The sequence below is a fragment of the Culex pipiens genome, chromosome 3 (genome assembly GCF_016801865.2).
Source record: "Culex pipiens pallens isolate TS chromosome 3, TS_CPP_V2, whole genome shotgun sequence".
In the NCBI taxonomy this organism is placed as follows: Eukaryota; Metazoa; Arthropoda; class Insecta; order Diptera; family Culicidae; genus Culex; species Culex pipiens.
Window position 1 is genome coordinate 45,670,509 of NC_068939.1, and position 15,621 is coordinate 45,686,129.

General features: G+C 33.8%; 2 protein-coding genes across 7 annotated transcripts in view; both read left to right on the forward strand.

The window, feature by feature from the left end:
• Positions 1-9,929, forward strand: part of LOC128093438 (uncharacterized) — a 41,325-nt gene extending 31,396 nt beyond the window's left edge. Inside the window, exon 2 of one of the 2 annotated variants that reach the window (XM_052710187.1) lies at positions 9,653-9,928. In XM_052710187.1, the coding sequence (XP_052566147.1) occupies positions 9,673-9,879 (207 nt within the window). In that variant the 5' untranslated portion in view covers positions 9,653-9,672 and the 3' untranslated portion in view covers positions 9,880-9,928. Of the gene's footprint in view, positions 1-9,652 lie in introns of both variants that reach the window. The other variant, XM_052710188.1, reaches the window with a different exon arrangement.
• LOC120421537 (serine/arginine repetitive matrix protein 1) overlaps positions 1-15,621 on the forward strand; it is an 83,740-nt gene that overhangs the window by 2,154 nt on the left and 65,965 nt on the right. The gene's annotated exons all lie outside the window — the stretch shown is intronic.

The following is a 15,621-nucleotide window of genomic DNA, read 5'->3' on the forward strand; positions in this document are numbered from 1 at the left end:
CAAATTAAAAAAAAAATAAAAACTGCGACTATTTACAAAAAAAGTTACCTTAAAATGGCTTTAACTTGAAAATGAGGCACTTTATAAAAATTTCACTAAAGTACTTTTTGATTGCAAATTTGATTTTACATCGAAAAATGAAGTTAAAAAAATTTTGCGACCAAATATTTTTGAAAAATCAGTATTGATTCAAAAATTCCTAACCCGGTCAAAGATTGTTTGTACATCCTGGAAATTTCTGAAAAGTTGGCATTTAATGTCCCCTAAAACATATCAAAAATTAAAAATTAATATAAATAGTGTTTTTTTGCAAATCAAGTTTAAGTGACCAAAGATAAATTAAAAATCACCAAATTTTTTACCGTGTACCATTTTTTTTTCAGTGTAGTCCATATCCATACCTACAAATTTGCCCAAGACACCAAATCGATCAAAAAATTCTTTCAAAAGATACAGATTTTTGAATTTTCATACATACCTTATGATGCAATATGGCTTATTTGAGCATATCGAAGGCACCAAAAACGTTTCTGCCGGATAAAAAAACACAAAAAATATCGAATGACCGAAATCTGAGAGATTTGCTCAATAAAAACATCTCAAAATGCATTTTTTTTATTATTTTAATGATAAAAGTTGGTGGAAAATAATTCTTGAAGAAGTTTCTGCCATATCTAAAAGAAATTGATGTCTTATTTAACAAATTATGGTAAAGATCATTAAAAATATGGTAATTTTGGAAACAACGGCGCTAAAAAAAGGGGCAATATGCGCAAACTTTTTGGCTGGCTCAGCAAAAGGATCAGCAAAACCTGTTCTTTCAAACCTATAGTTTTTAGTACCATTGTTTCCAAAATACCATATTTTCAATGATTTTTATCATAAATTTTAAAAAAGACATATTTTTTTTTAGATATGGTAGAAACTTTTTCAATAATTACTTACCACCGACTGTCATCATTGGAATAATAAATTAATACGTTTTGAGACATTTCTAGTACCAAAAAGGATTTTTAAATGAATATCTTTTCTAAAGTGCTGTTACTTTTTACCATTATTTTTGAGAATTTTTTGATGTTCTACAAAGTTGTTCTGAATTACACAACCAAAAACCAAAGCGCTACGACCCTCTTGTAAAAAGTTCGATTTCAGCGCCACCTATGTAGTGGAGTTCGGAACTAAAAAATTGTGCCAAAAAAAGCGCACCACTAATACGAGCAACTTTGTCAAAGATACCAAAATTCCCAAAAATATTCCCGAGAAGTTATTAATTTATTGTGTAAAATTTCGATTATTACCCTCTGATTTTATTTTTAATTGTTTTTAATTGTTGTTTTTAACAAACTCGCACTTTTTCGCGTTCGACAGTTTGCCAAACTCGCAAGCAAGACAAAATGTATGCTAGCTGACTTTTCTGCAAACAAATGTTGGCCAACAAACATCTCAGACAAACTGTCAAAATGTGCGAGTTTGTTTGTTTGTTTGTCATAGTGTAATAGTGTGAGGGTGAGATTGGGTCAAACTGTTTTTGTCTTCCTCACCTCACTGAGGAAAGGCTATACAATCACTCGAAAAATGAACTTCCTAATTCGACCTCGTAGACCCATTTTACGTATACCTATTGATTTAGAATCAAATGCTGAACAAATGTATGTGCGTGTGTATGTGAGTCCGTGTACCGAAAAATATGCAATCGATTATCTCCGGTTTGGCTGAACCGATTTGGACCGTTTTGGTCTCATTCGAACCGTCTTGGGGTAAGACCTAGTTAATATTAGAAAAGTACTTCAAAAGTTATACTAAAAAACGATTTTGGCTAAACTCCGGAAGATTGTAAAAAGGATGGTTTTTGTAAGAAAATGTTATACATTTTTAGAAAGGTATTTGAAAGACCTTTCCAATGAGCTTAAAACATCGAAGATTTGACAACCCTATCAAAAGTTATGAGCACTTTAGTGTTATTTATACACTTTTTGGGACCCGGGTCTCAAATACATTAAAGAAAACTTTGTCCGAATCTATCATGCGGCCCATCGTTGGATGGGAAATCAAAAGACATTTCCAATGAGTACAAAGTATTGAAAATCTGACAACCCTATCAATAGTTTATTAAAGCGAGGAAGGCACCAACCACCTTAAGGTGGATTAAGTAACGTTTTTTTTACGGATTTTACCATTTCTCAGGTTCTTATAAATGAAACAAAATTCTATTAAAAGGGTTCTTAAGATGACTTAGTCTCGTTCCTAGAACAAATCCTGTGATTTTTGCAGCTGTCTAAAGTTGAGGTACGTTTTTGTTTGAAAATCTCTACTTCATGCTTGTTGCATCTGTTGTGTTGAAAGTTTCAATGACCGATCTGAAAATTTGTTGATCGATGCTCTATGCAAAAACAAGTCGAAGGCCGAAATTTTAGCCAATTTCATGCAGGGGATCCCACCAGCCTATGGGTTTTAAATTTTTGCACTGTATAAAAAATCGATAATTTTTTCGAGTTTTCAATTCTTGCTCAAATTAGACGTCTTTGGAGGTCAAAACATAACCCTGGTCAAATTTCAATCAATTCGATGCATTTTTTATCATGGTCACTCGACCAACTTTGTTGAACACTTAAAAAATACAAAAATATTGTTTAAACGAAAAAATGTTGCAGACTCGAAAAGAACACTAAATATCCAAAATAGATATGTCTCACGTTATTGTACAGTTGAATAAGGTTCTTGGACATTTTTTTTAACTAAAAAAATCGAACACGTCGTACCACCTCACCATTACGAGATATCAAATCATGACCTTGAATTCACGATTGAGGGCAAAAGTTACACGAAAATCGATTTTCCGATATCGTGTGAGTTGGCGGAGAATAATCCATAAGGGTTGCAAACAGACTTTAAACATAGCTTATATAATTTTTACAATTAGTTTGATCGATTTCCTCACGTCGTTTCTTTATTTTCAATGAATGTTGTTATAAGAAAGCTGCGATTGGTTTTTTATTTAGTCTAATTACCTACATTTTTACAAATCACATGCACTCGCGTTTAATTTGAAATTTAGCATTGTAAAAATGCATTTTTTAGCAGCATATCATTGCATGCCTGCTCACCGCAGATATTGATCCCACACTTTAACTGGAAAAATGCGTAGTCGAGGGTGAAACTCTTTCTTTAATTATTTCTTGGAGCAGCTTTTAGTCACCGATTGAATCCCTCTCCCTTGCGTTTACTAAATGGCAATCGTAACCAAGAAAACAATAAAATTAAAAGTTGAGCAAAGATGAGTTGAATTGATTGACTTTCGGTTTTCCATTGATCCAGTTGGGATTTAGCCAAAATCACATCCTACTACCTTACGTGGCCGATGGTTAACAACGCAAGGAAAACAACAACAAAAACTGACTTGTTTAGCCATGTGTTCATCATAAACATGGCAGGGAGAGAGAGAAAAAAGAAGCCTAATATACACTACTTAATGTCAGTTGTTTACCTTCGAAAGTGGCTTATGTGCATTCGTGGGCAAAACTGCGGCAGATTGTGCTGAAATTGGCAAAAAGAAGAAAATGCAGCGAAATCTGGACTTAGTTTAAATCATCATCCATAATCGCCGAGCCATAATCGAGCTGCGTTAACCGCCTGGCAGATGTTTTTCCTTTTTACGCGTTCCATGTATGGAAAGTGAAGATTAATTCCTATTAATAATAATTTACAACCGCTAGGGAAAGGCGTGAATCGGTCCGGCTGGTTTGATCTTAAAAGTGCTGTTTCCTCTCTCGCTAAATGCAATGCTTAACACGAGCCTTGATTGCGGTGGTGAAAGACGAACAAGGCTGTGGAGATCTGTTTAGGAAGTGTTATCGATTTATTGAAATGGATTGGTATGAAAAAGATTTAGTTTGAAAATGAAACAGACTTTTTGATTTCTTTTTACAAGAAGAGAGTTTACATTAGTTATCTGTGTTGTAAAAATGGAAAACATGCATTTTTCTACAATTTTATCATTTATATTAAAAGTTTTTTTTTAAAAGCATTTTTTTCAATTTACTGATGCTGACTTCTTCAGTCACATTATTCTCAGCAACTCACCATGAACTCCTTTCCTGTGCGAGCTACATTTCCCCGCGAAGTATGACGACAGTCTCTAGAGGTAGTGTTCAAATTGATGGCGTCTAATTGCTACTTTACAACCTGTCGATGATGGACTTCAATGTCGCCCAAGACCCTGCTCACGTCACGCAAGACCTCGACCAAGGTGGAGTTCCGGAGACACCACCAGTTTGCATACAACCCCGTGTCCGGCGAACATAACCACAAAAGTTAAGCTTTTCTGCCCTCCTGAGAGGAGACCACACAGCAGCGCAATGACTACACGGGTATTAGATAGAGAAAATTTCACACTTGTAGCTGCCATCAGTGAAGCCTAACTGGCCGTTAAAAAGCCTGGCCAGCTCAGCGCCCAAACCATTTCCCACAGCATCCAATAACCACTTTGAGCGTTTTTTTTTTCTTCTGGTGGACGTAAAACTTCCGGAAAAACTAGTTGAGGTGGATATTTGAAATTGTTCCTCTCCACCTGGGCCGAGGGGGTTCGGGCCGGAATGTACAAGTTTTAACAACCACGGGGGTAGCTCTGTAACCTAGAGCTAAGCCTAACCTAGCCCAACTCCTTATCTGCGACAGGCGTGTAATGACTGGTACTAATTGCTTGTGTTTTTTCTGCTCTCTTCTCTCTTTGCATGTTACCCATCCATCTATCCATCATCAGGTAAGATAGTGGACGACAAACCCTCGGAAGATACCGAGCTGGTCGTGACCAAGGTAGACCAGTTCTCCTGAAGAGCACTGGATTGATGGTACCACGAATGCTGGTGTTGGTGTGAGACCCGGGCGAGACTCCAACGGGTGAAGTGACGAACTCGGTACTGATGGGAAATGGTTTTCGAAACGTTTAAGGGAAAAAGGGAAACTTTAGCCTTTTTCAATATTTTTGATTGTTTAAACATTGAAACCCTTAATTACGGACATTGTCAGAGGTTTAATTTTGATTTGACCTTCACATTCACATAATTTTTTTATAAATAATAAATACAACATTGACAATACTTTTTACATCTCGAAATTCGAATATTGCTTTGTATTAAGTTGTATCAAAGCAAAAAGAAACCTAACCAACCAATACCTCACTCATGAACAGTCCGATCCGTTAATTTTGTTTAAAAATAACAACAATTTTTGTATCTTCTCTTCCTTCTCTACAACTTCTTAGGAACTCTCAAAGGAACTTTACCACTTCTACTTTTCTTGTTCCTTTTCGTACCTATGACCCAAAAATCTAAATTTCCTAAGTAACATCAGCCTTAACATCATTTTCCCATCATAAAAATTTTGTTTGAGTATTAAGGCCTGAAAGGTTAAAAAAATGGTTATTGCCAACAAAAGTTATTATGTTTATAATTTAGGCATTTATTTATCAGGTATTTTAATTGCGTGGATGAATTTGCATGCTTCAAGGGTTTTATAAGTATAGTTAATAATGATGAGTTTTCAACCGACGTAATTTACCGTAAACACATTTGACATTCATCTTAAATTGATAAGGACATTTTCAAAAACATTGAATGATTAAGTTTAAGTAGCACTTAACTTTCTAAAGCATTTTGTGATACTTTTTCCAAAAAAATGTAACTTGTAAAAGATGAGATTTCCTGAGAGTTTTCACAATTTTCATATTCAATTTAGGCCGATGCAAATATTTTCCAAAGTTTTTGTCGTCAATTTTTATTTTCATTTTTTTTAAATTTTAATAATTCAGAAATCTGGGGTTCAAATCCCCAGATTTCTGAATTATTAAATTTCAGAAAATAAAAATAAAAATTGACGACAAAAACTTATACAAAATACAGCTTATTCAAAGTCCTCAAAATTACCTGACTTTATGTAAATTAAGATAGTTTACAAAAATTAAGACATACCATAAACCGGGGTGACATTGATAGGATTTCTATTTATTTTTGGAATATTTTCAAACTGGTAAGGTTTTTCTCAAGACTTTTATTTTTAAAACATGTACTGGGGTAGGCCACACAAGATCCATGCACTATTTTTGAAAAATATTTTTTTTTTCAAAATTGTTTGGAAAAATAGTTGCGTTGATTTTTTTTAATCCAGGGTGACTTGATACTCATAGTTTTTCTTGTTAAAATCAGATTTAAAGTTTTCAAATTTTATGTTTACCATCAATGAGGTTGCTGATATAGTCTTTAAGAAAAAAAATCTAAGTTTTATATTTTGTTAACTAATTTTATAAGATTTTTTTTTAAATACATATAAATAAAAGTAAAAATTGCTAAAAAGTCAGAATTTAGCTTGAATTTCATTGAAACTAGTTTTAATTATATCAATATCAATTAATATTACATTTTAAAACGAATCCGAAGCAAGCATTAAAAGTTTTCATATTTTATATGAAATTTGTTCTACTGAAAATGCCTATAAATTTGAAGAATTTTTTGAATTATGTTCCAAAATCACATAATATTTATTATTTACAAACTTATTTTACCTTTTCCTAGTGGAAACTTGTCCAAAGAAACCGAAAATGCATTCTTTTTTTTCGATTCGAAATCATGTTCATTGTGAAAATCATGACTATTTGAGATTATCAAAGAAGTGCTATTCATCAACATTTTCTTAATTATAGTTAACTAACTATTTATACTTTTAAAAATTTTATGAAAACTTCTTCTTGAAGTACTTTGATGCCAAAGCATTCCTTACGTATTTAATTTGTACTCTTCATTTTTCGGAAAAAATCAAACCTATCACCCCGTTTTACGGTATTTAATTTTAGGAACTCAACAATATTTAGAAATTAAGTAATTTTAGAATTTTGTTTTGTTTAATCATATTTTTAAATTTAAATCAGTGATTATTTTTATCTTTGGTTTTTTCACTTTCTTAAATTTTTTATGTTTTTTATTTTAATATTTTTTTATTTATTTTATTAAATTTTAATAGCGGTCCGCAGAGTCACATGCAATTGGATGTTTTTCCCTTTTTTTTACGGGAGGACTTAATGGATTTTCTTCAAAAAGTTGTATAGAGAATAAGCGGGGTTATATTTTTGAACAAATTGCAAATAATTTGTATGTGGCATTTAACTGTTACGAACAACTTTGAATTTCAATTAATTTGTTTGTAAAAATCGTTGAACACTCCCAAGTGATGACTACCAGCAAACCACTTATGTTCATACATCACATTTTTTTAACTGTCTGCTCTACAATATTGTAGAACATTGTTACAGTCTAACCCTGCAAAGTTAGAAAAAACGCGAAATTTGAAAATGAAAAATTTTTATACAGATAAAAAAATAACCTTTCTTGGTCTGGGTCAAAAAGTACATCACATTTTTCTAAAAATTACATGTCCAAAAAAAATTACACTTTAGTAACGAAGAATGGCAGAGTTTTTAAAACTTGTGCTGTGTTTTTTGGTGGAAAATAGTTTTTTTTCAAAAATTGGAGTTTGTCATCAAATCGAGCGTCCAATTTTACATAAAAAATCCCTTTGACACCAAATTTCCATCTCATCATCTTTTCAGGCTGCAAATTATTGAAAAACACCACTATTTTCGCATGTTCAAAAATGGAAGGGGTCGTACCGCCCCTCCGTCGTGAGATATCAAAAAACGGACCTCGGATTCGTGATCAGGGACAAAAGTTACCCCTTAGGACAAAGTTTCACGCAAATCGGAGAGGGGTCGGGGCATCTTTTCCCGATTTCGTGTGAGTTGGTAGAGAATTACCCATTTATATGCATGTAAACGATGTCCGGATCCATCATCCGACACATCGTTGGTTAGGTAATTGAAAGACCTTTCCAGCGAGTCCACAACATTGAATATCTGGCAACCCTGTCTCGAGTTATGACCACCTTAGTTATATTTATGTAATTTTTTGAAGCCGGATCTCACTTAAATGTATGTAAACGATGTCCGAATCCATCATTCAACCCATTGTTGATTATGTAATCAAAAGAACTTTCCAACGAGTCCAAAACATTGAAGAACTGGAAACCCTGTATCGAGTTATTACCAATTATGTTATATCTGCGACACTTATTTTTCTGAATCTAAAAAAATAGCTGAATATCATATTACACATTGTTGGTAAAAAGTGAGGAAGGCACCCACATAGGTGGATTAAGTTCGTTTTTCACTGTTTAAACAACTTATTTGTCAAAACTTGTGAGGGAATCCTGCTTGCTCACTTCCCATTATACAGTATATCGATGCTCATCTATACTACTGGTGAGATTCCTATCTAGATAGTACAAGAGAGCACACGGGTATCAATATGTAATAGAAATTCTTGTTATGTTTGTTGTTGTCATTACTTGTCCAACATGGCACAAATTAAAAACATAATCTAGTTTCTGCACCAAAATAGCTTGCCAACAAAACCTGTTCTGAGATCTTTTCTCGTGCTCGAGCTTAGTACATTTTCTTGTTTTTCTTGTGCTTTCCAATCCACAACCAGCTGACCAACTTTTGCGGCCATACTTTAGGCCAACGCACCATATACTTCTTGCTGTCTGGGACATTATGCGCCGCCAGTTCATAACATCGCGGCCTGTCGGTCACTCACTGCCTCGACTACCGCTGCTGCACTTGTAGTAGAACAAGAAACCGAATCTTGCAAACCTCATGTAATGTGGCTAAAACCGGGTTGCCCCGGCTCGAGAAGAAAAACCTATGGGCATCGAGCCAAGCCAGGGGCAAGAAAAGCAGCAAAAGTTAAAAGCGAAAAAAATGCTCAGAAAGAAACTCTGAAAACATTATGTAATAATATCATTTAATAAACCGTGATTTAGGTTGCTCGCCTCTTTGAAAGTAAAACTCGACACGTTGATGGTGGCCACTGGACGGCGGTGGCGGAGGAGGTGGAGTGGATTTTATGCTTTTTGAGGCCGTCGAGGCTGACTACTGCTGCCGAGCCGGTCGTTGCTGGCCGTTGGTGGCCCGAGCAGAACGAGGTGACAGAAGGATTCTCGTGACTTCAATGTACAATTTAAGTGAAAACAAAATTGTCCAACTTTCTGCCAAGTCAATATTTCAATATTGAAAAACGTTGCCAAAGTTATAGTTTTTGTTTGTCACCAAAAATATAGCAAAATTTATTCAGTTTATTATGCTAAGCTCGGTTCTTGAAAAAAAAAATAAGTATTTTGGTGAAATATTACCATTTTCTACAACTTTCCCCCAATCGGGACCGCTAACTTGTGCGCGAGCCTTTCAAAGGTGGACCGCTTTTGATCAGAAACGAGCCGATTTGAAACCTCGCCTCGCTTTGATTGAGACCCCCAACGAGAGTCGGTGTGTGTGTGTGTTTCATTTATTAGAAAAATGTTTGTGTGTGTGTGAAAAATGCGCGGGAAAATCGATGATTGAAACCGATAGCAAAGAGCTCCGATTGAAGTGCGATTATCGTGTCGTACAAAGTATGCACCGTAAATTATGGAAAACCTAGCAAAACTTAGCGAAAGTGATGTAAATTGGAGTGAAAAAGCGTATTTTGTTCACCTACCTAGTTGGGAAAGCAAAAGTTCCAATCTGGGTCACCACAAACCATAAGCAAAACCTTCCATCTGTTTGCAGATCTAATCTCCGTAACCTTCATGAACCAAACGCTGCGGACGCTGTGGAACTATGTCGTCGACATCTTCTGGATCTATCTGCGATTTATGGTGCTAGCAGTGGTGATATTCTTCCTGGTTCAGTGGTACATTCAGAACTATGACGCCGTGGACGATGAGACCATCAAGAAGAACTTGGATAAAATTGGAGCCCAAGAATCAATGAAATCGGGAAAAAGTGAACTGTGAAGATGTTAAAATTTGTGAAATGTATGAGTTGAGTGAATAAAAAATAAGATAATCTAACAAAATTGTTAATTTTTAGTTCCGAAAACATGGTTCGTTCCTCCGATTGATTAAATCATTTGAAAGTAAAGTAAATTATGTCTAAAGAGAGTAAATTTAAACGTAATTAGTTAAGAGAAAATTCAAACATAATCACACTTCAATGCTTTTTTTTTATCTGTAACAACGTCCAACAAAACTTCTGCATGTCTTCTGAAAGACGTGATAATACTTCTTAATTTTTTTTTTATATATATATTTTATCTTTCGTTCAAAAATATTTTCACATCTAGAAATGTAAAAATAAGTGCTTCAAAATTTTATTTTTCTTATTCCCTTTCAGGACTGAATTTAAAAAAGTATTTATTTATTTATTTTTGTTGTGATTGTTCAGAATATATATTGTTCAGAATATAGTGCAGCGAATAACCAAGATGGTTGAAGCTGACAGAAATTTAACTACAATGTTTGTTTAGAAAATTTAGATTTTTCGGGTCAATATGACTTATCGATACTGATAAAAACCCATTATTGGACCATTATTTGTAAAAATATCGTCAATACCAAAATGCTATTAACAGAAAGCAGCCAAATGTCAGCATCCATCTTAAAAAAAAGGATGTGCGACAAAAGGTCGAAAGACATAAGGTCGAATGGACAAAAGGTCGAATGCCAAAAGGTCGAAAGACATAAGGTCAAATGGACAAAATGTCGAAAGTGGACAAAAGGTCGAATGTGAAAAAATGAAACAAATAATCATAATAATTATCTTCTTAAAAAATCTTGAAAAAATCTGTAATATTATCCTTGGTTTATCCATCCATTTAGTAATGATCTTTTTCTTTTTTTTTAATAAACAGAATAACTTCCAAACTGTTTTTTGAGAAGATTTCCCTTCTTTTAAACATGAGCAGTTCTTCAAAAAAAAAGTTCGAATTCTAAAACATTTTTTTAATGTTTTTATTTTGATTTTAAAACAACCTTTTCTTGTTAGTCTTAATATTTTTGAAAGTTTTCCATTCTTTCAAACATGAGCACTTCTGACGAGCACACTTGATAAAAAAAAGTTCGACTTCTGATATATTTTGAAAGTTTGCCTGTATTTTAAAAAAAACAACCTATTGACTATCGTAATATTTTTGTGAGTTTTTCTTTTTTTTTTAAACATGAGCAGATCTGCCAAAAAAAGTGGCTTCTAAAATATTTATTAAGTTTTTATTTTATTTATAAAAATCGTTAAAATATTATAGAGACTTTAAAATTCATTCAAATTTTCATAGTTTTGAAAAATTAAAAAGATTTGCTTCTTGAATATTGTTGCAAGTTTTCTATCCTTTTTAATCTATCTTTCATGGTCACAATAGATCCTAAGAAAAATCTGGTTGACTGAAACTTTTTAGTTTGACACCCCTTTTAGTTTTAGTTAGTTAGTTTGACATTGTCAAACCAACGGGGTACAAACTAAAAAGTGTCTCACGAAAAAGTGACCAACCACCAGGGGTTGAGTGTATATGTTAACATAAATCCCAAGTTTGGTCCTGATTGTTGTTGTTGTTAGTTGATTTATTTCCGGCAGTTTTAACCTTTCGGTCATTCGCTGCCCTGGTCCTGATTGGACCATCTCTCTATTTTAAGCACCGCCCTATTTTTTGACGATTCTCTAAAAACTGTTTTTCTTTTAATCATAACTTTGCAACTGTTTGAGCAAAAGACTTTCTACAGGTTGCATTTTATAGAAAATTGTTTGAGGAATTTGATGAAAATAAAATTTTAACCCTCAAATGCCCCCTAATATTATATTTTAACGTTTTAAGTATTAAAACTCAGTTTTGATCAATTCTTTATTTTTTTATTTCATTTTATCACCATCACCCCGTACAATTTTACATAAAAATCAATGTAAACCTCAAACTAAAATGAACTTTTGGCGAAATACAGCGATTGTACTGAAAAAAGTTTGATTTTTGCGCAGCACTCGGAAACTACATGGTGTACTTTTCAACAAAATGGGATGAATCCCGCATAGTTCGGTTTTTATATGTAAGAAACTTATTTCGATTATCTCCGAGTGCTGCGCAAAATCGCAACTTTTTTCAGTAAAATCGCTGTATCTCACCAATAGTTCATTTTAGTTTGAGGTTTACATTGATTTTTATGTAAAATTGTCCGGGGAACACGATGGTGATAAAATAAAAAAAAGGAATTGATCAAAACTGAGTTTTAATACTTAAAACGTTAAAATATAATATTGAGGGGCATTTGAGAGTTAAAATTTTATTTTCATCGAATTCCTTGGACAATTTTCTATAAAATGCAGTCTGTAAAAAGTCTTTTGCTCAAAAAGAAAAAAAAGATTTTTTGGAAAATCGTCAAAAAAGAGGGCGGTGCCAAAAATAGAGGGATGGTCCAATCAGCACCAAACTTGGGATTTCTTTTAACTATCGATAGATGAACGTTCCCTTCAGATTTGGTCCAAATCGGTGAAGGTCGAGTCCAAAAGTACATCCAGTTGACCTGGAATGACAAGAAAAGAATGACTTCGAAAATTACAAAAAAAAGAGTAACATATGAATGTACATATTTAGTTTTATTTGGAGTCTGTTTTAATAACCATCTTATATCTCTTTGCTTAATGGGTAGTGAAATTTAAACTAGCAACATGTATTTCAGAAAATCTACTTAACCATAATTTAAGCTCGAGCACCTTTATCGTTACCTCTTTCCCATAATACGACACCTACACGCAGAAAAATATTTTGTAGAATCAGCCTGTACGAGGTTTGATTCAACATTTTTTTTTGTTGAATATAATCAACGCCGATTTTGCGTTGAAACAAACCTTCATTTTCTCAATTCCACAATTTTTTTTTTTTTTTGTTTTGAAAAAGTTGCTTTGACGTTTAGCGTTGATTCAACAAAAATCTTGATTTTCAAATCAAAAAAACGTTTTGTTGATTCAAATATGCCTTATTTTTCTGCGTGTACAGAGCATGTTTCAGGACCAGGGACCAGGTCCAGCAGATATCGCGTCATCACCCACAGTCACGAACTCTAGAATTGCAGGTTTCTTTCTTTTTGTTTTTTGTTGCATGCAAAGCGTCACAATCTTCATCACGACAATCGCCTTTGGCGACACCATCATCATCTTCATTGAAATTAATGCACTATGCTGGGCTATATCGTAGCCGCAGGTCCGCAGAAGTAGTGCAACTGCACCGACTCTGGCTGGTGTTGCATCCCGGACAGTGCAGTGTGGTCAGCACAGTCACGATTATCTCCAAGCGCATACAATAACATGTGTGGGGTTGTTTGCAAAATGAGGGATTCATTTTAAAACTTATGAAAAAATTAATAAAAATCATTTGAATTTGAAGGCATTTTAGACGTTGACTAAAAATATAAAACCAAATTATTCAATAGAGAAAAAAGTCCAATATTCACAAAATTTCCCTGAAATCTTCACTCTTTGACAGCCATTTGGTGCTGGACTGCATAAGAAGTGTATCAAGTTCGGATCGTTACGACAGCGCAGTGCAACATGCGGTGTGGTTTAGTTTAAATTTTCGCTCCTTTTCTTCGTTGTCTTGGCCAAATGCAGCTGCGGTAGTCACATGGTAATGGAGCTGCACGCGCAGTAGTACAGCAGGTTCTGTGGTTTTCCAAGTGATTAATTAATATGTTTTAAGTGCATTAGTTGCGCCGGGCTGAGAAGGGTAAATAACTATGGAACGAATTCCATATTTAATTTTTTTGTTTCGAAAAATATGAACTAAGTGAAAAGAAACATAGAAAAGCTTATTGATGGTCCCTGAACAGTATTTTGGAATTTCGTCGTAAAACTACTTACTTTTCCTGTAATTGTCGAACGACAAAACGGCCTTTTTTCTCTACCAAAAATAACCGAATCGAAAAGTAATACTTTTCGATACAAGGGCTGAAAAGTTATACTCGGTGAACCTTGTTGGATTAATGTTACGACTCGTGCTGAAAAAGTCTTCTTTTTGGTAACTTGTTTCATAAACTTCTCCTTTTGAGTGCTGAAAAGTGAATATTTCTACATTTGAGTAATTCTCTGCGATTTCCCATTTTTTTCGCGATTTTTAAATTTTCATTTTATGATTTGGATGAAACTTTTTTGATATGTTTAAGGGGATTTAAAAATACATCTCCTATACCATAGTGCAAGATGGCGCAAAATCTGCTTTAGGAGACATGATTTTTTGAAAAAAAAATTTTTTTGGAATATATCGAAAACCTGGACAAAAAAAAAGACTAATCTTTTTTTAAAGCAGTTCAAGTAATGCAATCAAAAAGTAAATTTTCAATTAAATGAACCATTTTCGAGCTATAGCTTCTATTAGATATAAATTTTCAATTTCTTTTGGTTTTTTTTTGCATTTAAAAAATACTCCTTGAAAGAAAAACACCTCTAAAATCGATATTTTTGAAAAGTCGAGAATTTTTTTTTGTGTCACCTGCAATTTTCAACTGACCATAAATTTAAAACTATTGATCCGATTTTCAATGTTAAAAGATGAAACTTTTAGAAACATTTCTGATCACCTCAATAAAAATATTTCAAAATTGTATAATTTGGTCTAAACTATAAAATTAGAAAAATTATTTATTTGTTAACCTTTTCAAAAGTAAATGCAGATTTTAAATGTTTGTAGTAGTAATGAAAAGATAAGAAAATTTCACAAAGTTTCATTTTTTAACATTAACAATCGGACTCAAAGTTTCCGAGATTTTTTTTTGGAATTTCAAATTTCAAAATAATATATTTGATTGATCTACCTTAAACATTTTGAAGAAGCAAAATGTTTCTTGTTCATACAAATTATTGATTTTCTGTAAATAACAACAATATCACTTAAACCTGAACAAATATGTTCAAAACAAAACATTTTTTTTAACGAAAAATAAAAAAACTCAAAATATGGACTGTATTTTTAAATCATTGGTTCGCAATTTGAGGAAAATAAAAAATTAAATGCAACGAAAAAAAAAATAATTAAAAAAAGGTGATAACAAATCAATCTTTCCAAAATTTTGGGGAACAGGTCCCAAACAATTGCTGTGCTGAGCAAAGCATTTCCACAAATGCTCTGGACACTATTTGACGAGGTTATTGGCTCAGCAAATAAATATACTATAAAATTTAACAGTGCTTTTATTAACATGCCAATATCGCTTTTATCTTCACTATTTCTTCCTGCTCAACGCACCCAGAAATCGCAGCTCGTTTTAAACCCATGTTGCTCAAAGTCAACTTTCGCGCTCGCTCGATCATTCTAGAACAACCGTGTGCCAGAACCGTCGAACTCGATTGCTTCAACAAGTTGCCTCGACCACCTCGCAAGGTTGCCAATTTGGCTTGGCGTTGTTTCGCTCGACAGGCGCTTCAAACTGCATCAATCGAACCCCACCCCATTTTTTGTTTAATTTTTGCGCCACAATTGCACCGATTTTTTTTTCGCCGTCGCCCAAAATAACCTTCAACTGACTGGGTTGGAAACTCTGAAAGAAAACTGCAAACTGCGATTTTCACGAACGGCGGCTTCGACTCTCCATTTTCGATGGTCATCTTGTGCAAAAAAAACTCGTCCACTCTGGCTCTGATCCGTGGTCTAGGCTCCGTTTTCAGCGACCGCAACGACTTGTATGGAACCACATGGTCGTCACTTTGAAATGTCCAAACTGGAG